This window comes from Haliotis asinina, chromosome 9, assembly GCF_037392515.1.
Source record: "Haliotis asinina isolate JCU_RB_2024 chromosome 9, JCU_Hal_asi_v2, whole genome shotgun sequence".
In the NCBI taxonomy this organism is placed as follows: Eukaryota; Metazoa; Mollusca; class Gastropoda; order Lepetellida; family Haliotidae; genus Haliotis; species Haliotis asinina.
Window position 1 is genome coordinate 26,598,295 of NC_090288.1, and position 24,974 is coordinate 26,623,268.

At 41.1% G+C, this 24,974-nt stretch overlaps 1 protein-coding gene across 4 annotated transcripts in view; it reads right to left on the reverse strand.

Annotated features, from left to right (window-relative positions):
* The window catches only part of LOC137297062 (uncharacterized), a 41,244-nt gene extending 23,410 nt beyond the window's left edge, over positions 1-17,834 (reverse strand). Inside the window, exon 1 of one of the 4 annotated variants that reach the window (XM_067829028.1) lies at positions 17,320-17,834. In XM_067829028.1, the coding sequence (XP_067685129.1) occupies positions 17,320-17,357 (38 nt within the window). In that variant the 5' untranslated portion in view covers positions 17,358-17,834. Of the gene's footprint in view, positions 1-751; positions 803-5,061; positions 5,395-11,482; positions 11,694-17,319 lie in introns of those variants that run through there. The other 3 variants (XM_067829029.1, XM_067829030.1, XM_067829031.1) reach the window with 3 other exon arrangements.
* Positions 17,835-24,974: the final 7,140 nt, after the last annotated feature.

Consider the following 24,974-nt stretch of genomic DNA (forward strand, 5'->3'; position numbering starts at 1 on the left):
GCCTCAGCACACCTGTGTCGCCTTACTGCGCTCTCAAAACCATTAACACCTGCCTGAAGGAGTCTATATAAAACTAATGACGCTCTGATTCACGGGGTATGATTGCTATTCATTAACATTTATCTCGCGGTCAATTATTCTTCATCATGCATTAAGGTGAACATGGGTTCTATAGTTGGATATATACACCATTGCTCAGCCCTAAGAGAGCGAACATGTCGCGTCTTTGTTGCGATCTTGGGTTGAGCGTTCAGTACTTTCCACCGGTCACGTTCCTGCTGTGTAGCGACATGCTCGCGTTACGGGTCATGAGCGGAAAACACATTTACTTTTCTTTCTTTCTTTCTTTCTTTCTTTCTTTCTTTGCTTGGTTGGTTGGTGCGCGAATGAATGAGTGTTTTGATGAAGGGTCTGTCTGACATTTGAACTTAACCATCAGTCTGGCAATATGTATACTATATATTATACAAATGTTTAGTATAAGCAATCATCAATGTGCACCTTAACAGTGACTGATCAAGTCCTTATTTCAGTACCAGCACGGTAGGTATTCCAATACAAGGTTATGGCGGTATGACATATGTGTCATATGTTAGTGTCTCGTACCATGGCGCAATCATAGCCCTGATTCACAGCATTCACATACACACTCAATATTTGCAGTACAAACATCGTGTATAAAACACTTGATTCTGAAAGATCCTACACTAAACACACAAAGATTCCTTCCCAGTAATCATGCGCAACTCACCCGCTGTACTCCATCGCGGAAACAGAACCCCAAATATACCGGTAAATATTAACATACAGCCAGACACGCTGAAGTCGCCTGCTGTCGCCTGCTGTTACCAAGGTACATCCCGCTGACCCTCAACGACTGCTATTACCTATATACAAAACACCTGCATGTCGATATAGAAATATAACAAGCTGTGCACGCACAGTATTATCTTGTGAGGATTGTCAGCATATCGTGGAAGCTATCTTGAGATGTAATCGCAGAGGTATCGCGAGACTCACGACAGATACAGAGACGGCTAGCTACAGCATACATATAGAACACTGAAGACCAGAGGGGAGCAAGGCAGATTGTATCTTTACCTTGTACAAAAACTGTCCTCCGTCAGATTTATTTGTGAACATCAGAGCCTTTACACGAATATCTGTGTTCTGCTACCGTTAGCTAGGTTAAACGGGTTCTTGTGCTGGGAAATAAACACTTTCATGCGGGATCACTGTGTATACTGTACGTACCAGGTTTAGTTAACAATGCATGTATTATTGAACACTGAGTGAGTGAATTTAGTTTTGTGCCACAATATTCCAGCAATATCACGGAGGAGGACACCAGAACTGGGCTAAAGATATTGTGTCCATGTGGGGATTCCAACCCGGTACGTCTGCGTGACGAACGCTTGGACTGAGCTACCCCATCAGTCTACTGGACGGTTTAATGAAATGGACATAATGAAGTTTTGATTAGAGTTAAACAGTGCGTCAAGGTGAACGTAACATCTGCTCGATCAAAACAGAACAGTCATTAACATGAGGAGGTATTATGTTTTGTGTTACATTGTGACATTCATTCCGCATTCATTCATAGCGACGGGGGTAGCCTAGTGGTTAAAGCGGTCGACCGTCACAGCGGAGGTCCGCGTTCGACTCCTGACACGGGTTCAACGTCTGACGCCCATTTCTTATGTCCCAGTCGTGACATTTCTGAAATGTTGCTAAAATATATATTAATAAACTCAGTTTCTCTTAAGGGAAGGACGGGTAAACATTCGTGCTACCACACAACCTCGAGTCATTCCCTTTACAAAAGTGCAATAGATGGAATAACATTTGGTGTATGACATGTGGACGGGAAAGAGAGATGCTAAAACCACCACAAACCATCCACGTAATCAAGTTATATTACGCTATCTCTTGTCACAATAACATTCATTTTGTATAAATGTGACTCTTTACTCTCTTTTTAACCAAAGCATTGACAACACTCACACAATAGCAGCTCTGTTATTAAGTCCTGTAAGACTGTGTTTAAATGATATGACCGATGCGAACATGTGATTGATATTCATGTGACCATATGCCTGTGACCAAGTTAGCATACACAACAATGGAAATTTAACATATTCGGTTTCGTACGAAGTCCGGAGAATATTTATGTACAGGAATCAGTCACAATATCAACTGATCCAGAAATACACCCACTGATACACATATATAATATCCTAACCTACATTCTGCAAGAACTACTAGCGCTTACAAACATGTTTTGACATCAGTCAATGTCAAACTCTCACATCAAGTCAAATTATTTTCGGCTTCTCGAAACCAGGGGTTATTATATCAAGGAATGTTTATTCTTTAGCAAACGTGCGCATTCATGTTTACGATGAATGTTTGTTTAATTCACATTAATCAGGAATCATAATCTGATGGTTACAAACAAGGTATCATACAAATGTATGCATATGAGAAACCTCTCAGACACTGGTGGAAATATTGTCAGATTTCAAAATATGATGATGAATGCAAATTCTATGAAAATAGAATAAACGTAGGCGTTGAACAAGGATAGAATGGCCCCCAAGACACGATTCCCCTTGACAAAAATGCATCCCCAAGCACACACAGATATAGATTGCCCGACACCCTATCTACCCACCTATAAAAGCTGTTGAGCACGGCATAGGGGCTGGGGTGCAACCTCTTGACTAGGACCTCCCATTATCGTTGACACTGACCTGGGCCTATACATCTGAAATATTTAGCGCCCTATAGGCTCTGTAAGGAACTGTACAGAACTGGGCTCATGCAAGCACGAATTATTTGCTAACGTGACTATACGGTGATCATGTTTGTGTGTTTGAACAAAGATATTGAAAACAAGCTATTATATCCGTGAAAACAGTTTGATTTCCTTTCACTCCTGATCTGTTTCGATGTCATCGACGGTCGATGTTGTTCCTTGCGGTCCGCCATATATCTAATAATACGTGGTTTGCTGGATAAACCTGGTCAAATATGTGTTAACACGAGTAATGTATTCTGTAAACACATTTCATGTCAGTTACAGGGGACATCGTAGGTGTATAGTCATACATTTCAATGCATGCGTCTAAATGTCATCATGCCCTGGCTGGTGGAAAGACTTGTCTATAGTATCTCTGACTTCTGTACATGATGATTAAGGGAATTTCAATATATTGAGGGGTGGTGGGGTAGCCTAATGGTTAAAGCGTTCGCTCGTCTTCGAAGACCGGGGTTCGATTCACAATGTGTAATACCTCTGAAGGTCAGGGTTAGAATACTGGTTTTCAGTAACCCATGCTTGTCGTAAGAAGCGACTAACGTGATTGAGTGGTCAGTCTCGCTGACTTGGTCGACACGTGTCATCGGTTCCCCATTGCGCATATCGATGGTCATCCTGTGGATCACTGGAGTGTCTGGTCCAGACTCGATTGTTTACAGGCCCGCCACATAGCTGGAATATTACTGAGCTAAGTGAGTCAGTAGTTATATATCAATATCTCAGCCTGAATATTCATGAGTGCGGCGTAAAACTAAACTCAGCCACAATGTGTGAGGTCCATTTCTGGTGTCCGTGATATTGCTGGAATATTGCTAAAAGACGCGTTAAAACAAACTCACTCACTCGCTCACTCGAATCCGCCGGGTGATGCGCTTTAAAACCAAGTCAAGTCTACTTCACCTCCCTCATCTCAAATAACCCGTTATGCACATACAGTGTGTGTCTGCATATCCTGAATACCACACAGCAAATTGTAGTCTAAATACAGAGGTCGGTATCAAATATCTAGCAATGCTTTGAAATGTTTAGGCTACAATGTCACGCATTTCTGGTGTCCCTCTAAAATCATAACCCCCAACTGTTGGTTAACTGAATACAATGTCATGCATTTCTGGTGTCCCTCTAATACCATACAAGTTTACTGTTGGTTAACTGAATACAATGGCATGCATTTCTGGTGTCCCTCTAATACCGTACTAGTTTACTGTTGGTTAACTGAGTACAATGACATGCATTTCTGGTGTCCCTCTAATACCGTACTAGTTTACTGTTGGTTAACGTCTTTCTGGGCTTATACCATGAGATCATATTTGAACATAAAGACCCATTGTCACAGTCCCTTTGTGTTTCTATTAAGATGTCAGGTCTTTCAGTTTTCATTATTTCAGAGACAACTGTTATCAGCCAGAGACCATGATATGAAACAAATGACGTTTCATTAAACATTCATGCAAGACGAATGGCAAGCAATAGTAAAAGACAAATACTATGGATGACAGCTTCTTGTGTATTGTATGTCACGTTTCAAGGAGTTGTTGTCCATATAACTTGTCTTTTACTTCAATACCAACTTCTAACTGCCTCTCAAGAATCTCGACAAGCAATAGCTACGATCAGCTTGGAGTCGGCGTCCGTGTACGTTCTTTTTCTAGGCACATTGACAGCCATGAATGTAGTTCAGTTGTATTATGCTTAGAGACTACATCGGAAACATTACCTTTAACATGCGCGACAGCGCCATGATCCTTTGGTTACACGGTCTCAACAATAGGTTTTGATTCATACACCATCCAGTACACATTCTGACATGGATGTTTACAAATCTCTTTCATCTCCGAAATGTACCCGTGCCAATAAAGGCTGTCACCTCAGTCCTATTAATAAAACTGAAGGGGGTGACAAGCATTATTCGCATGAGTATATTTATTCACGAGACCTGATGTGCGAATTCAAACCTGAACTCTCTAAAGAAATTACTCCAATGTTAATACATATGTTATTTCTCGACCATAATATCAGTATGTAAATTAACAAAACTTCAAACAAATACTATTGTCATTGCACCACATTCTGTCTTATGTTTCTTATTTTATCCATCCACATAACTTTTTCGCTCATTGATGCTGCGTTAATTATCTCATGCTTAGGACTGTTAACAAATGATTCTTATTTCCACCAAGAGGCCATCAAATACAGCGCTGATTATCTCATGCTTAGAACTGATAACAAATGATTCTTACCTCCACCAAGAGGCCATCAAATACTTATGTCATGGTGTCTGTCATGGAAAATGTCCTTCTAAACTTCACCGCGTCCGACACAACCTGGCGCTCCAGCCCGTCCTCCACTGCCCGTCCTCTTGTATTGTGACCGCGCTGACCACAACCGGCACTGCATATTTATAAGCCGGCACTGTGACGACGTACTACCCCATGACGGGGTTCACTTACAGCGTTCTCCGATACGCCCCGGTATCGGCGACTCGATCGCTTTACCGCTAACAGCTTAAGACAACAAAACCCGTTAGAGTATCAAAGATCAATAGACCGCACAAGACTTAGCCAGTCCGTGCACAGAAGGCCACGGAAGCGTTACGCGGACCAGTTTACAGTTGACTGGGGTACAGGCACCAACTCCCTGAATGTGTTCAAATGTATACAATATTCATGCACGGCCTATCTGGACGGTTGGTAAGGCTAATAGTCTGCGATAACACATTTACCGTTTGTTTCAGGCGGACGCAACCCCATGGGGTTAACGCCAGTCCCGCAGGTGACGTATCCCTGGCACCTGTTGAAACAGGTTAATTGACTTTGGAATGACAGGGGTCAAGTCCGTTTCGGAGTTTTTAAATAGAAATGAACGAACATCATCTCTGATTCTGTAAAATTCCATCTTGCAAACCCAGTTTGTCTGTCTAGCAGAACCTTAATCTTAATTTTTCCCAACTGCAATATCCTGCAAACTGTCAATGATATGGCCGAAAAATAGATTTAATGTCGTTTATTGCAACAAAACATATGAACAAGAAAATGGATATGTTTCTTTTTAAAGTCCATATACCATGTATGTATGGAGGGCACATATGTATAGGGCAGGTAGATACTTAATACTGTACTACACTCATGAAGAAAAAGGAGAAGGAATATACATAGTTAGGCCCCAAGACAATACTGTTCCCAAAAGAGCATTTTCAGTATGTATAATTAGCTTCCTTTAGCGTGATCACTTAGACACGTTTTTGTCTCAGAATTCACAGTAATTAAGTCAAATGCTATCTACAGTATCATTAAAATCTTTCCACTTCGCACGCTGTGTCGAATTTCGATACGTTGAACCAAGTGTTTTCTCGAAGTAAAAATAAATGATTCCTGCTTATGCTTTAGTAATCTTTTTGAGGTTCGGTCGACCCTCGTATACTCGAAGTATTTACCCAGATCCCTATAGGTTCGACACAATGTTATTTGGAGTTTCACTGCAGGAACGTGATCAAACGGAAGTGGTGGGAAGTGAGGACGAGGCTGTGAACTGACGTGTTGTAAGAGCGCGTTGACAGAGGCACACGCAGTGCGATTGAGTAGGGGTACCTGCACGGCTAGTAACTACAGGTGCATGTAAACATGCATACTGTTCGCTGTTGTTTGAAAACCTTGCGCTTTTGTATTGACCCCAAAATATTTGCATTAATTGTCAGCAAATTGCGACTGGCACGTACCTCCAAATGTCGTGCTTTATATTTTCTCCTTTAAGTAAAATATTTGCACAATTAGGGTCTCCGACATTGTGGTTTTGTTTTGGATGGAACACACTGCCTTGAAGCTGGTCGGTTGTTTGATTACAAGAGCCTGGGTTGTCGGGCGCACATTCACATTTAGCATCTACTTGACACTCTGGTTTATTTACTTCTGCATGCGTGTTATTTTCTGCACAATATTTGGAAGGACCCTTTCACCGTCTAGTCTGTGTATGGCGTCCTGTCATTGACAACAGAGGGTTTTTAAGATCCATGTTTATCAGCTTTGTGTGTGTCATTACATCACGTTTTGGAATGCCAGTTCTGCATAATGGTATACAGTCTAATACAGAGTAGAGGGATTCAGGTCCACTCATTATGATGGTGGTACTACACTGACAGTTTCTAAATTACATTGGTGACGTCATTCAATTGTCTGCTCGGACTAGTACTTTCAGGAATGGAGCCATGTGTGCCAGGTTGAAATTAAAGTTTTCGTTCCCAGTACTTTGAATGTAATTTAAGTAGTGTAGTATGCTCGTAACTCTCCATTCCTTAAAAATGGTTACATGTGTTCCACCTTCGGGGATTAGTCACTGACATTTAATTGTCTGTATGTTCCATCTTGTGGATACAGCGTTTTACGAATAATCGCGTTTTACTGATTAACACGAAAAATGTGGCAATGAGAGTCTGGGTGATCCTGGCACATTCAGACTGGTAAACACATCATCAGCTCAGGGCCCCCTCTACACCTAGCCCAGACAGCGCATGGGACTTCTCCCAGGAAACACTGCCTAGTCGAGCATGCATCATTACATTATATAAAGCCAGAGGTACTCTAAGTTGAAAGGACACTGTCTAGGACTGTATTGACTTATATGTCCATTATATTTCACCAAAAGACATTACCTCCCTACGTATTGTATAGATTACATTACTCTCTCCTTTCTCAAATGCAGATCTAGTAATCTTAACCTTTACTTTCTACGCCACAAAACGCATTTCATAACATTGCATGTCAGTAACATATGGAATGTTGTTTCCACAGACACCAGATGGCAAGCGTGACAAGTCTCGCAAATCAACACAGACAATCTACACACATTCAAAACAAACGACGACGCAACGCCCAACTGCAAGCAATCATACATGTAGGGTTTACATCTTACAATCGGTATGCATGTGAAGGTATTATCGTGGCAATTGCATGTTGCTACCAGAAGAATGGTCTCCTGTGTGCTAGTCTGATGATTGGTCTGATACCTAACACCAGACCTTGACGATCAGGATATAGGCACACAGCACGCTATCTCGCTCTCTGGTTTCGCCATAGTTTTGGATGTTGCTTACTTGAATCAATATTAAACAGAGCCTTATCTCTACCTGAGAATAGCGAAGTTCATTTGACCTTAAAGAGCGTTGAATGAATCAACCGATATCCCTATGTCGTGAAACTGGCCTTCCAGATATAAATGGAAAAGTGACTGCCGCAATTTCATTCATGCATGTGTATGATGGAGGAGGGTCTAAAATGTGTATTACGTTCATTTTTTCCGGAAAAAGCATTTCATCACTAACAAACATCCTAGACAACGCGCGGCACCTAACGAACCTCTCGCCACAGCCCATCTCACCCCGAAGAATACATTGTCCATTTAGAGGATACTCTATAGATTATATCCAACCCTCATTTTGATTCTGATCTGTGTTCGTTAACGTTACTCTCGGTGAGACTAACGACTCGTAAGAAATAGGGCACAACGTCAATCCATTTACGTTTACTACATCGGTGTAAGTAAGTGAGCATGGCTTTACGTCGTCTTTAGCAACCTTCCAGCAATATCGCGACGGGGACATCAGGAATTGTACCAGTGTGTGAAAACGAACGCGAATCGTCGATGTCACTTGACTACCCATCGTTCCTTATATCGGAATAAGACGGTAGATTAATTGCAGTGTATAAGGGTTTTGCTGAAGTAGGGTAGGTCTCAGTGGTGATCCTGGTTTGTTTCTATACACTATCAATGCAATCACACTTGTTCAGTCTAGCCAACTACAGTCAACACGGAACGGTATTTACGATATCGGCGTCCAAGCTTGCCACAACAGGCGTTTCGGGTCTATGCAGATCACGAGGATAAATCAATTATCAGAACATAGTTACATAACAGTTCCAAAAATATTTGACACCTGAAAAATTATGTGATCAATACAAAGTTAACTAGATAATTTCTGTGGCCGGCAACGGGTAGCTTTTACTGAGACTACAGCCAGGATATCGTTCCCGTAAAAAAGTTAATTAAAGATTTTTTATGACCAACGGTTGATATGGTTTTTAGAGTTAATAAGTTCTTACAATTGCATCGAGACCACTAAGCAGGTCTGAAATCACGTGATGTCTCGTCCTCTCGAGATCTCAGCGTGGGGTGATTTTGGCTGTCTGGTAGGGCGCCGCCATCTTGACATGAGGGGCTGGAATTACACTCGGGTTGACAAATTATCAATCAATAGGTTTACGGAGCAACTCAATAGTTTCGACGATTGTTCGGTAAACATTATTTAGTAGTGAGACTCCGTGTAAGAAGGCTGAAGTCAGGAGGCATGGACAGCTAGTAGGGGAGCGAGCACACACATCGAACAAGTAGTCTCAGTTAGGAGAGGTCCATACTAAGTGTGCATCGATCATATTCGATAACGGTTATGTTGACTCACTCTGACATGCTGAAAAAAACTGTAATGCAGCCGAGCCCTCTTGTCGCGAACAACATTTCTTTCTCTGGACAGTCCACTCTCAAGATTATGTAATAATTGGCACCATTAATTTTATTATTCCCTGTTTCCAAGATTTTCACGTCGTAGCCTATGCCTCAAGACTAAGATCAATGATGCCAAATAACGCAGAGGAACCAGGAAGTACAGCGATGTTCCTCGCCGGTGGCTTCAGTAGGACTGTCATCTGACGCCAACAATATTACATCGGTTTAACCTGTGACGATCCGGGCTACAATTGCCTCCAGCAGCCCATACTTGGTTGACTAGAGAGATCGAATGGTCAGACTGACTTGGATGACATCGTATGTCATCGTATCCCAGTTGCGTAGATCATGGCCATGGTGAGAATTTCTGGTTTGTCTGAAAGTACCGCTGTTATCTGTCTGCGTACGGCGTTGAACAATTAACAAACAATGTTACGTCTGCTTGTGAACCATCACGCTTCATGATAACAGTGGTTGATAGCATAAATAAAGGGTGTGTCGTCGCGCTCAATATTATTGCAGTTTAGTTAAAGCGACATCTGTGCGTGCTGGTGTGGACTAATGCTGTTTAATGGAACTAGACCACTGACGAAGGCTGACAAATATGAAACATTCTCAATGAGGCCAACAGCATCGTCACTTACTGGAATGTGTCTACCTGTCACTGAGACTGGAAAAATCTGATACGTTTTTCGATACAGGTGATATTTGTGATAATATTATTATCGACACGACTGATAAATAATGTGATATGGTAGATAACACGGTCTTATGATACTGCTGATATGGTTGCAATTTGCTGACAGATACTATTGCTTGTATTGGCGTTACGGTTATAACCAATATATGACTAGATAGATAAAATATCTGGCATGGCTTATCCCACCCATGACAGATATTGCTGACTCATCGATTCTCATTCACAGAACCTCTTATCATGTTTCGCTTTGCACATATTCGACAAACAAACCATTTATACAACATGTCCCGTTCGTCTCCCTGCAGTCCAAAACACAACAGTAAATCTACAACGTGATAAGCCGGGTTCAAAGCAACGTTCTTTCTTGAAACTCATCCAACCTGAGAATATACTATTACTTCACATAACGCGGCTAATCCTGAAGACAAATCCATTGCCTTAATTGAACATGATTTGTCTATCGTTTTCCATGGTTACTGGAACACGTAACTATCCAACTAGAGAATCTACTATTAGTTCACGTAACACGGCTAATCCTGATGGAAAAAACCCTTGTCGTAACCGGGTATAATTTTCTACGGGTTGCCATAGTTACTTGAATACAGAAGGAACATCACGTTGACATTATGACTAGAGCACTGTATTACGACTGCAGGGAACTGATAAAACAACGTGTTCAAGAAGGGGTCTTAGTTGTGTCACTAAGGGGAACTTAAGTTGGCCTTTACAGCAACACAGGGTTTCAGGAATAGGACGCTGCAAGTTGGAAACAAAGTCTCTCTTATATCTACAGATACTTGAGCGCTGGTACCGCAACATGGTCTTATAACAGTGGCATTGCCACAACTGTTTACTGAAGTGCACCGGTTTGGATACGGGTGAGAATTGGTCATCAGCACCAGTTTGTCCTACGAGGCGATTAATGGGATCGGCGGGTTAGGCCTGCTTAGTTCATGTATTTCGGCGAATCCAGTTGTGCATGCAGATGCTCGCTATAGCAAGCACTGGATTGCCCGGGTCCACTATAAAGACGTCATTTGGCTATAATATTGCGGAATGCTGCGTTAAAGTGCAAAGCTAACCGATTATGTTTTTTTATCAGATCATTGAAATAGGTTACACAATACTGTGTTTGTCGTCGTACCGTGGTTGGTGACCACTTGAAGACATATGCAGACAGATAGTGTTGTCATTCTTAACGAAACTAATAACGAACAAAAACCTCAACTTGACACCCCCAACCCCACCCCCAACTCCAGCCCCACTCGCATAATGCAGACAGACACACGCGTTCACACTCACAGATTCCATACAAGGTATAAAATAACCCAACAAGTTTCCCGTGGATGCATTTGTGACTTAAGTTAAGCACCCTTTGGTATTGCCAGTTGTACATACATGTAGTTATCTGTCTGCAAGGTTACGTTACCCTTATGTACTGTGCAGCTAATGACACCAAATCTACCTACCTGCCGCGCCCTCTGTAAAAAACAGTAGACTTCATGTTGGTAAGATAAAGGCAGTCCTTTGACACAGACACACCGCCTACGGCCACCGTGACAATATCGCTATAGGTAGGTGACGGTGTTCTCTGTACTTAACAGTTCTGGGTAAAGTGACAACTGATATAACAGAAGAAACAATGCAGATGACCTCAGTATAAAGCGGAGGGCAAATGACACGAACTTAAACGTTTGACACCAAGTGCTGTCAGATTAAATGAACGCATACTTCGGAGGTAGCTTAGTGTGGGTGTTGAGCGAGGAGTCGGGGTGGGACCTCGCTGGAGTAGGGAGTAGGTATGCTCAGTGTGGAGAGTCTGTTGGGATTTGGGTTCACGGTTGGGCATAAGGACCAGTGTTATGAAGAATGGTCTGCTGGCGTACGTGTCATCTGCTTGGGTGGGGTTTTGGTTCTGCCGGATGATGATGGTCTAATGGTATGCTGGCAGCTGTAATTGGGGACCACGGCTAGGATATAACTGGTGTGAATGAAGAATGTGATGATGCATGTGGGGATGGTCTGCTAGGGGCCGCTCTGTTATGGCTGAATTAGGTGTTCTGGCGCACTACGGGGCAGCCTGCTAGGAGTGGGGGTTCTTGTGCAGTATGGGGATGGCATTCGACTGGACGGTCTGCCAGGGGTGGTGTTGGGGGTCTAATGGAACATGGACAATGGGGATGGTCTAGTAGGGGAACGGTCTGCTTGGGGTGGGGAGGCTGATTTGGTTGGATTGAGCCCTTTGTTAGAGTTATGGACTAGTGTGATGAGGAACAGTCTAGTAGGGAAGTGTTTGTTCGGTGTGGGGGTTGTGTTTTGGTGGATGTAGGGGTGGACTGGTGGGGAAAGATCCGCTGAGGATGGGGATGGTCTGGTATGGGCCTTGTGTGATTGCAGGAGAAGGAAGCCTGTGGTGGTAGGGGATGCTTCTATAGCACTGTTGATTATACGAAATCTAATAAACCTTTCACTCCTCCCTAAAAATACTGTGTACACAAGATTCGCATATAATCCCTAAACTCGTTTTCACGTAGTTGCGCAGTTTTTTAAAGACGCTGAAAACTTTTTTGTGTGTGTGTCTTTTGAATATCGACGCCAAGTTAAGCTTGTCATTATTATGTTAAATATTGACGATTTAGTTTGTGTGGACAGATGACATAACAGCAGCTGCAAATGTAGTGAAAATTTACAACTTCTGCGAAAACAACATTCACTCATGCAGTAAATAATGTATCGCATTCACAAAAATAAAAGACGTTGTTAGCCATAAATTCCCAGTATTGTATCATATTGGTGTTCACACCGTCTGTCCCAGAGTCTCCGAAACACACTACATTTGCCCTACTGTCCAGCCTTCTCCGCAATGCTAAAGCCTAGATTTCCCCATGTTACTGAACGGCCCATTTCACTGGGGTTCAGTTTCAGTTTCACGTATTTGTTTATAGTTACTATAAAAATTAAATATGTTCAGAGCTAAGCATTAATCTAGTGTAGCACAGCCTGGTTCTCGGGATCTGTTGCAACAGACCCCTGGAACCAGGCTGGGCGAAGCACAATGTTGTTGGTGTTACAACGAGGGAGATCTCGCCTTACGTCTAGGTAACTAAATTGCGTGTGGGATTAACGTAATCCCGGCGGGATCAAAGCTACATGTAACATATACCCTTGTAATTGGCCAACCGGTCGGTCAATAGTACAGATTGATTCGTTTTATGTGTGACAGGGGACAAGCGAGGTTCTCCTCGTCAGACAGTAATATAACCCTTGCCAGGGGTATACAAGTAATTAAACATAATCCCAGTTGATCGGAAGATATCATCAAAGTCACTGAGTGTATAAGAAAATGGACTCTACATTGATTTTTGTTATGTTTGATCTGGGTAGACACTGTTAAAGAAATCGAAGGAGCGTTACCACTACTGATACAAACGTTATATACAGGGGAAGTTATTTATTTCCATCGTGGTCGCAAAACACCATACTGTATATAATATCTCTGGAGGTCATATGTACCAAAGTTCAGTATGAGTTAGTGGGTGAGTTTAGTTTTACGCCGCACTCAGCAATGTTCCAGTTATATGGTTCAGTATGATGCATATGACAATATAATGGCGAAATCTTCAGTCGATGTTACCGAAAACGGTGTAAGATCAGTGAAGAAAACCACCCACTGGAATCATATTTCAGCATGAAACACGTAGTCACAGGTTTGGTTTAACATGGCATTCCCAAAATATGTTCTATCTAAAAATAGGCATCTACTTAACTATTTGTCTATCTGTAAAAAGATTTCTATTTAAATATTTATATATATATTCTTTCTAAAACATCCCAGTTTCACAAAAGATAAAAGGTTTTCAGTTTCTTGCCAAGGATTTGACCAAGTACCTTCGAAATTTAAATCGTTCAAGTATTAAATTCTGTTCGAAGATCTTATGACCTCTTGATATCCATAATATAGTAAATATAAAGCAGTTTGAATTGCGCTTTAGCTGGCCGGTGCTGGTTAAGGTGTATGCATATGACCTGACATGAAACACTACGACCTTCCTGTTTGTACATGCACTGAATAGTGAACAGAATAAAAAAATGACGGATTTGTTCCATTGCGTGTGTAAGGTTGCAGATCGTGCTGGATATTGATCATGGTGAAAAGATGTGGTTGGATATCGGAAATGACAGGAAGGAAAGCTCATCACGTAGATAAGACTTCAGCTGTCAATTCATGATCAATATTCAAAATACCCATGTAAATATTCATTCCTTCATGGTCAGCTCCTAAATGGCTTTTAGAAAAGTCTCATCAGAATCCATACAAAAGGTAACCAGTAAACTTTGATCGATTCATGGTGTCATGTCGATTAATGTACACAATGTTATTGTGTGACTGAATGTTTCCAATTAAACTTTTTTTTCACTGTTTTGTTATACATGGTGAATATTGTATCCTATTAAATAGTCTGTGGAAGTAAGGCCGAAGTCACAGGCGCCTAATATTTTGGTGAAAGCAGTGAACTAGAGCACGATGCTAACAATCAAAGATCAGGATAAATTTTGGATTCAAACCTATGATCATCAAATCCCTACAAAGCTACTCACGCATCACATTTGGTAGATTTTTCGCCAGAGGGTGGTGAAGGAGCTAGTCGGATACACGGGGGAAAGTGCAGAAACTAATGGGCACCACGTACGTTGGATTCAACATATAATCTCGGCATTGTAGGAAACCCGTCTCAAAGAACTGTATGAGCAAGCTGTTTAAACCAAATTAACTGGAACTTGTGTGCATTAATCCCAACGTATTACAATTCCACTTTGTGGGCGTCGAAACCGCGGGTGGGAAAAATCTTAACGGAAATAAACACCAAGCAGTAAGTCCGTGAAACAGAATGTTGGATGGGATAACATACTCAATGATTTCCACCCCTGAACACATTGACACAGACACTGCAACAAACGACCGTGAACTAATCACCTTACAAAAAAGACCGATCTGCTCCTGTGGGAGATTACAAATATTTGGCAATCAAAACTTGATACGGAGTTTAATGCAAGAGAAGGGTCTGTGACAGAACCACTTACTATAACACCTTATGACAAAGCGTTCGAATTACGTGTGGTCGATAGCCGGATATGCATCATTTCACATGCGCAGTTCCCCTATTTGACAAACAAGCAGACGATATCCGGTCTGTGGCAGGTCCTCGGGCTCCCCAACCCAATGTGTTTTCACGCCATGTTGACAAATAATTCAATGTTCAAGCATGACAAATAAAAGGCACGGGAAACGGTGACGTAAGTTATGATGGAGTTAGATTGAAATATTGAAATGACTGTAGATCCTCTATTCTCTCATTTAATAAAAACACGTCATGTTCGTCATACCTTTACATATACTATACGAAAATAACCGCCAAAGACCATCAAAACGAGAAAAGGGATCATGACAACCGATTGTTTACCACATGTACATCCATAGTGATTAACAATGAGGGGTTTTCGGGCTAACGAGATCTGCTGTGAAGGAGTTTCATTGAAAGTACCTTCTAATTCTGTTTCTTGTATTTCTGTCCCTTCATCCGCTATTGCGACGATATCGTACTCGTAAATTAAGCTTTTTCATTCGTTTAAAGTCAGAACTATATATATTAGAAACACACTGCATGCAAACAAAAGGTAATGCCGAGAGTAGGCCAACCGAAATGAATAATGTACACACACTCACGCCTGTCGACCATGATAGCAGACCTTTCCATCGACCCATGTAAGTGGGGAATTGACTGAGGCGAACACACTTTTAGCCGGGGAATAAACTGATAGAGCCGATGCCGACTAGATTCATTTCTCTCTGAGGCTATTTGTCATAAGTGTATGTCAACATCGTTGACGGCATCAATTCACACCGCGATTAATTGCAGAGATATGTCGTCCAGGACTGATTCTGATATACCTCACGTGAAACGAGATATAAACCATTTCAAGTATGTTATTGTAGTAACGGCAATGATATAATATGAACATTTATTCTGTCTGGGAGTTGTCTCGACATCGTTCACTCGCAGTTCAATATAATTCAATGAGGGGATATAGGATGAAAAGGACGTTATTGAGGTTCGCCTATCGATACTGAGACCTCATGCGAGCATAATCTGTGCAACCGACCAGAAACAACTGTCTGCACCAGGAGCTCTTACTTACCCGTACGGCACCAGTGGGAATGCTGGTTAAGATTGCTCCCAGCCACATGTTCTGGGCTCCTTTCAGAAAGCAATCATATTTCAGAGGTTATCGTAACTCCCATACCTTCACATATACGGACGTTGCAAGTGACTTTCTCCTGTACAAGCTCAGATCTTATGAGTCTTGCGATAATATCTTGATGAACAAAGCTACATTAAAACTGTATTCAACTACAGTAAACTATGAGATCAATGCAAGGTTTTCGTAACAGAAGACACATAAATGAAAAAAAGTTTAAGGCAGGCAACAGATATGTCATCTTCCATTAAAACGAACGTGTTACTGACAACAGAGATTCTTTAATACGAGTTTGACAAACAAACAAGCTTATGTGATTTCCTTAAAGTAAAATGTGGAATTCATCTCGTACACAACCTGCCCTCCACTGCTACAACCTTGCACAACTCTTTTTGTCATTTCAAAGAAGTTGCTTTTGAGGAAACATTTTGTATGCGTCAATACGTTTTAAATTCTATCCTAACGATAAAATATGCCTTTGGAGAGAGTTGAGACGAGAACAAGTAATATTAAAACGCTTGTAATTGAAAGGCGAGTGCTGGATTTAGAGAAGAGTGGATTACCACCCAGTCACGAAAGTATGAAAACATACAAGAGCAGGTCATATAGGTCAAAGGGTGACTAAAAGGGATCTGTCGTGACCTTTTTACATAAAATAATTGCTTTACTATTACATAAAACCGAGTGACAAGTATATACATTTGTTCTGTTTAGAAAACAATGTACAACTATACACATACAATATACGTGAGTCCCCGTTGATACCAGTGAGGAATTACAATATTTTTGCTCCTTTCTTGAAGTCAATGTTGGTCGAAATTCTTACAAACAAATTCTTTGCTTAGAAGTATTTAGATGACAAGGGTGGTACAATGTGAATACGATTTTCACAGCTCTCTATATAAAACTGTAACCATTTCGTAGAAGTTACATATGTATCAGTGTGAAAAAACAATGAAGAGAAATACCCTTTGATTCACGCATGATACCTCTCTCACGCCGATATGTGACAGGTGACAGGTGATTGACAGCTATTGACAGTACTTACTCTGAAGTGTGTGGTGCGGGAGGGAAGGCTCCGGACATGCTGAAATATGGCCCGTGTGATGTCTGTTTCACAACGCAAAACCTTTTATCACTTTCCGTGGGATCTATTTCTGTCGACCCAGTGGCTTGAAATGACCTCAGCGAAGCAGGCTAACCCAACTTAAGAAAGGCCAGTTTTACTCTTACACTAGCGAAAGGTCTCCTGTTAGAAACTAACAGATTAATCGTGCAGTGTTGCTAAGCTATGCGTCAGTAGAGATTAGCCCTGGAGTTTTTCTCTCCCGTCCGACGCCATTAACACATACTCTTCAGGCAATACCAATCCCCGTTCTTTCAAACGGTCAGGATTTAATCACGTAAGGTCCAGATATACGTTGGTAAAGAGACCTGGTGTCAGACACAGACGTTGATTGAAAACACTTGAGGAAAAACGTTCAAAACAGAAACGTCACGGTAACAAAAGTCAAATTTCACTTAGAACAACATGCGTTTATCACGTGCATGTCCTTGAATATTGTTAAACACTGTTTAATAATACCTTCTATAGGCGAACAGTATCTATATTTAACATTGTTTATCAGGAGTTAAGGGGTGATGGGGGTAGCCTAGTGGTTAAAGCGATCGCTGTTCACGCTGAACATCGGGTTGGATTCCCAACATGGTTCAATGTGTGAAACCCATATCTAGTGTCCTTTGCTGGAGTATTGCTAAAAAATGCCGCGTAAAACCATACTCGCTGACTCACTATTTGGAGTTGTATTGTGTAATAACACAAAGATTGACGTGAAGTGTGGGCTGGATGGTGACCTCAATACAGTTGTAGACTGGCAAAGGATTTCATGAATATAATTAGAACACGTACATGCTTTGGGCTCATAAATGTTTTGCTTTGCCTTTTCAACGACTCTCTTGCCATGTCGTGTGCGAAGAGGCCCTTTCGCTGTTAAATACGTTGTGCAGAGTTGTGGCCCTTGGGGATTCCGGAAACCTACGACCATGGGTTGGAATCCCGGTTCGCCTCTATGTTTGTTAGCACAATGTCCAACACTGGCAACAGGACTGTAACGATGCATCGAACTATCGATGGATTACAATTGTTGAATCTCCGATAACAATCGATGGTAGAAGACACAATCTATCAATGCATTGACAGTGTGTGAGACTATCGATAGTTTAGTAATTGGCTTCCGTTGATAAATGCGCAGCGCAAAATACGGGGTGGCTGAGTGCAGACTTGCAGCTCCATTATGTTTATGTTTTAACTGATTTCTTGATCTGGGTTTCAAGTTTCTTGGCAGTTATTAAATGAGACTGAAACTACTTCCACTTATTTTAATTTGATATAAACTATACTATACTTTCATTTGGGAAATGACTTCAAATGGGATCTTGCAGTAGAGAAGAGTCAATATTACTATTTACTATTGCAATAGTGGGTTGCAACAGACTGTCGCCATCGCAATAGTTGTTTCCCCTTCAATAGTGACCTGCTAATGTCCAAACCTTCTTCTTCACAGTAAACTTGTGAAATCTGCATCACTTAGGACTTTCAGCCCAAATCACTCACTCACAGGAGAGAGGCGACAGGCAGCGACATTCAGTAACGAGGGGCATTGGGGTAGCCAAGTGGTTAAAGCGTACCTTCGTCACGCCGAAGCCCTGGATGAATTCCCCACATGAGTACAATGTTTGAAGCCCATTTCTGGTGTGTAACTCCGCCGTGTTGCAGGAATATAGCTAAATACGGCGTAAAACCATATTCGCTCACTTTAACAACGACGTTAAGTTCGCTCTTTTCCATCTTCATTCTAGTGATTTTACGATCGCATGTCGCGCCTGGTATCGCTTCAATTCAAATTGTTTAACTCGTTGAACACTTTGCGTGTCATAATTATGACAGTTTCAATCGTGGGGTGTATATGCTGTTTTTGCATTGTCTCTAACACGTGCATGGTCACTTTGTGTCCATTCTTTATCAACATACCTTTATCCAGTGCTTATGATATATCTAACATGCCTTTATACAATGTCCCTGTTATCTCTAATGTGCCTTTTCTCCAATGTCCCTGTTATCTCTAATGTGCCTTTTATACAATGTCCCTGTTATCCCTAAAGTGTTTTATCCAATGTGCACGTTATCTCTGACATACCTTTATACAATGTCCCTGTTATCTCCAACACGCCTTTATCCAATGTCCCTGTTATCTCTAATGTGCCTTTTATACAATGTCCGTGTTATCCCTAAAGTGTTTTATCCACTGTTCACGTTATCTCTGACATACTTTTATACAATGTCCCTGTTATCTCTAATGTGCCTTTTATCCAATGTCCCTGTTATATCTAATGTGCCTTTTATACAATGTCCGTGTTATCCCTAAAGTGTTTTATCCAATGTGCACGTTATCTCTGACATACTTTTATACAATGTCCCTGTTATCTCCAACACGCCTTTATCCAATGTCCCTGTTATCTCTAATGTGCCTTTTATACAATGTCCCTGTTATCCCTAAAGTGTTTTATCCAATGTGCACGTTATCTCTGACATACCTTTATACAATGTCCCTGTTATCTCCAACACGCCTTTATCCAATGTCCCTGTTATCTCTAATGTGCCTTTTATACAATGTCCGTGTTATCCCTAAAGTGTTTTATCCAATGTGCACGTTATCTCTGACATACTTTTATACAATGTCCCTGTTATCTCCAACACGCCTTTATCCAATGTCCCTGTTATCTCTAATGTGCCTTTTATACAATGTCCGTGTTATCCCTAAAGTGTTTTATCCAATGTGCACGTTATCTCTGACAAACTTTTATACAATGTCCCTGTTATCTCCAACACGCCTTTATCCAATGTCCCTGTTATCTCTAATGTGCCTTTTATACAATGTCCGTGTTATCCCTAAAGTGTTTTATCCAATGTGCACGTTATCTCTGACATACCTTTATACAATGTCCCTGTTATCTCCAACACGCCTTTATCCAATGTCCCTGTTATCTCCAACACGCCTTTATCCAATGTCCCTGTTATCTCCAACACGCCTTTATCCAATGTCCCTGTTATCTCTAATGTGCCTTTTATACAATGTCCCTGTTATCCCTAAAGTGGTTTATCCACTGTTCACGTTATCTCTGACATACTTTTATACAATGTCCCTGTTATCTCTAACGTGTCTTTATCCAGTGTGAGTGTTATCCTAAACGTGTCTTGATCCAATGTGCTTGTTATACCCAACATGCATTTATCTAATGTCCCTGTTTTCTCTGACGTGTCTGTATCCAAATTGCCTGTCATCCCTAACGTGTCTTTATCCAATGTGCCTGTTATCCCTATCGTATCGTTATCCAATGTCCGTGTTATCTCCAAGATGTCTATATCTAACCCCCCTGTTATCCCTAACGTGTCTTTATCCAATGTGCATGTTATCCCTAACGTATCTTTTTCCAATGTTCGCGTTATCCTCAACGTGTCTTTAGCTAATCCCCCTGTCTTTATCTATTGTCACAGTTATCCCTAACGTGTCTTTATATAATGTGTTTGTTATCCCTAACATGCCTTCATCCATCCGAGTTGTTTGAAGCTTAACAAGAAGGCTATATTAACATGAAAAGCTTATGGGTTTCGTTATTGATGGGAAAAGGTGCTGGAATGTGGCCCTAGTGCAGAGAGTAGCAAATGTTTTCAAATGGGTATTCCGACCACACTGGGAAAGTAGATAAGTCGCAAGTCAGGTCTCAAAAGGTGTCGTGTCGACCTCATGCTGCTCTTGTGTAAGGGTTCAGCCGAACTTCTGAAAACTGTCACAACTTCTCGAAAATCGGTCAGTTTTGCTCCTTGTTGAAAATAACAAAGGTCAGATAACTCTAAAATCACACTTTCTAGTCGATAGAGTATCCGGTATTTTACGAGCGCCTCGCTCATTAACGATCCCAGACATCATCACTGTCCAAAACCTTATATTACAACCTTGGGGGTGGGTATTGCAGAGAATATTCATACTGCAATATATTTCGATTCGAAAGCATATATTGCGATACGTATTGCAGTATATTGCAAGAATATTTTTCCAAATAAACTACTCATAATCGAGTCAATGTTGGATTTATAAAGCAAAAACACAACACAATCACTATGCTTGATTAAGTTTTAATAAAAACTTTTAATCATGTCAAAATGAAGGACACAAGGAAAAGAACAATTTAACATAAAAACAGTGGTTACCAGTTTCGCCACTCTGAAGAAAGCCCCGGTAGTTTAGACAGCACCTTCACCTGGTCTGGACATATCAGAGATCATTGGTCATTAATCAGTTAATAATCATGACATTCGGATCCAAAACATTGCGGAGCACTTGAACAGAAGTTGTGAACGTAACTGAATTTTTAACCCGATTTCCAGTGTGAAAAAACGGAAATATCCGAGGATTTCCGTGTGTTAAGATGTTTTCCGAATGCATGTCGATAAATCGGTTTTTGATCATGGTACCGCATTTTGTATAGATTTCATTTCATGTCTGAACCGGTAAATGCCGGTAAACCGTTTTTATCGCGCAGCTCTACAGCCTACTGTGTACCTACTGCCAAATAACACAATACACGTGCAGAGACAGGATGTAATTGTTGAAGATCGATGCTGCTTTCATCACAACGTTCCATGCATGTTTTGGCATGCTTTCTCCGGTTTGGTTTGAAAGTAATTGTCTAATTCTATATACCGCCCGACTTGAGAAAATGCAACTTTGACTCTCAAAATGTGCATGAAGCTTTCACACTCATAAGTTTGATTTTCTGTCGAAATAAAAATGTTTACATTTCCACAGAAATCTAGGGGATTTGGAAGTCCAATAAAATGTAAAAATAATATCAGCTGCCCGATCCATATTAATTGAGCAATAGCGATGAGAAAGCAGAGTGTTTTTATGCGGCAGTATTTTTTATGTGGCCTAACTTGAAGGTGTAGAACTAATCGTAAGGAATAGAACTAATCATTAGATAAGGTTCACGGTATCTGTTCACTGGGAGTCTGCACAGATGCGGTGGAAATAGAGATGCCACGGTCTGTATTGATGGAAGTCCTATACTGCGTGTTTTGGTGGAAGTCCTATACAACGGAAACGTACAGGAAGTCAAGCCTCGGCGAGTTTGGTAAGAAGAGTCCGACACCTGGTGTTTGTAATTAGTGAGTGAGTGAGTGTGGTTTTACGCCGTCTTTTCCAGCAACATTACGTCGGGAGATGCCAGAAATGGGTTTCACCCATTGTACTCATGTATGGGGTTGAACTCGGACCTTAAACCAGGCTGCCCAACCACCCTGTTTGTAATTAGATAACTAGCAGCGAAATGGGGTTTTTTTTCTAGATTACCCTATTAAACGCATTACCAGACAACCGTACATAACAAACTATTTCAAATATAACTGATAGCACACTGTTTTGACTCACTGAACATTGCACACTACAATGATTACACACTTTGTTCAGTGTGGACACTCGTTTGAGAAGCATATAGAAGTTATCTTTAAGGAAGGCTAAAGTTATATGGATGATAACAATTTCTTTATTACAGTGAGTGCGACGTTTCGGTGTAGGTTCTGACACCGTTATCAAGCAAGCCTTGGCTCTTATCATTTGTTTGATAACGGTGTTAGAACGTACACCGAAGCGTCGCTCTCACTGTAATAAAGAAAATGTCATCCAAACTTACCCACAACAAACATGGCGACTTTCATGACACTCGCCCGGCAAGGTCGAACACTTAGTTTTGTTAGTTTTCGCCACCCAAAACTGCAACAATCAGCATATTTTATTTCAACCTCAAAGAAAAACAAACACGTTTCAGTCACAGTCGAACCAATGGAAAAATCCGAAAAACTATATAATTAGGGAATATTATTTGGTAACATGAACCTCAGAAAAGAACTGGAACAGCCATGTTTATGAGCCAACGGACCCTGCATGAGCTGGACTGGTTTGTTCACAGAACCACCATGTTAATGACAAACATGTCATGTTGGAGAGGGGAGGGATGAGGGGGTTGCTTTCATCCTTGCATACCAGTCTGAATACAGGTGCCTTAGTTGGTCCGCAAGAGAAGAGTTCGTTCCATGACTTTGAACGTCGAGGCAAGGAATGCCTTCATTTTGGCCCCAGAACTCATTGCAAAGGTTTGATTTCATCCCTACCTTCCCATGGAGACCTCCATGACACGCACCTCGTCAAGAAAATATGTAGTCGTAACGTTCTGATGCAGTGTACACTTTGTGTCAACCTTTGTTCGCCATCAAGAATCTTGCATGCTGGCATCTCAAACATCTTTTGTTAACTTATCCTCTTAACGCCTGTTGTAGTGCAAAGAGAAACAAATAGCGTGCACCGAGCTAAGGCGATGAAGATGTCCTTATATATTGATTATGTTTATAACTGAGGCTTCTGCTTTATCGGTTGTGTTTTGCTTTGAAACAGTATCCAGTTGATACCTGGAGTGTCAGTTCGTTATTCCAGACGTGGCTCAAGCAAGACAGCTGTTTCGTGGGTCACATACTGATTTCTTTGTACATAGTGTGTGTGTGTGTGTGTGTGTGTGCGCGCGCGCGCGCTTCCAAGTCAGGCGAAGAGTAGATATGATGAAGGTCTTTCTTGTGGCTGATATTTGGGACATGTTGACAAAACACTTCAGTGGGGTGTTTATGTGCTATCTTACAGATGAAATATATATTACCACAAACAAACAAAAGTTGTCATCCATATATTGTTATCCTTCCTTATTATTTGAAACCCAGCTACGTACTTGTAACGATGAGTGTTTCAACAAAAAAAATCAGACTTCATAAGGACAATGTGTGGAGGGAATACGTCTTTGAAAAGATTGTCTGGTCCAAATTATTTTATACTTGTGGGATACGGATTACTGTGAGCCAGGCGTTAAACAACAAACAATAAATCAAAAGGTCATGTTAATAAATGTACAGGCCAATATCCTTTACAAGATTACCACGTCAGGTTAGCTTTGTGCGGGGTGAGCCCCCTCTGACGGAGAGAAGTAATCACTGAAGAACACACAACTTGCAGTCTAAGTAAACTTCGTCTCAGTGTATTTCGTTACACTCCACCACTGATGGAGTGTAACGAAGAGTACTGAGGATAAGTTTACTTAGACTGACACAACTTGATGAACACTTACATTTTGCAGCCAGTCTATGCATTCATTGTGAAATCAGATAGGAACAGCACTTAAATCTAATATTTAATACAACAATCGGTTTTGAGATTTAAAATATCCAATTTGGGCCATTTTCTGCCATTTTGATTACCGAGTAATTATTTCTATTTTAACTCAAAGAATTTCGGCACTCTGGCAAAGATTTAGATAAAACATTCATTTTCATAACCAAACGATGTCCTTTCGACAGGGGTGATGGAACTTTGAATGCATGATAATTACAGCTATAACTCATTTTGAGGATGTACAATTGCACATGATATTCTTATCGAAGTGTCAAATAAATACTTTGGTACATTGTTATACGGATCGATACACGGACATGCAATGCATATGTGGAATCACTTCGTAAGCCGTAAACACAAAATACGATGAAAACCTAAAGCGAAATAGCTTAAGTAGACGAATACACTTTGTCAAGCTAAACGTATATGACTT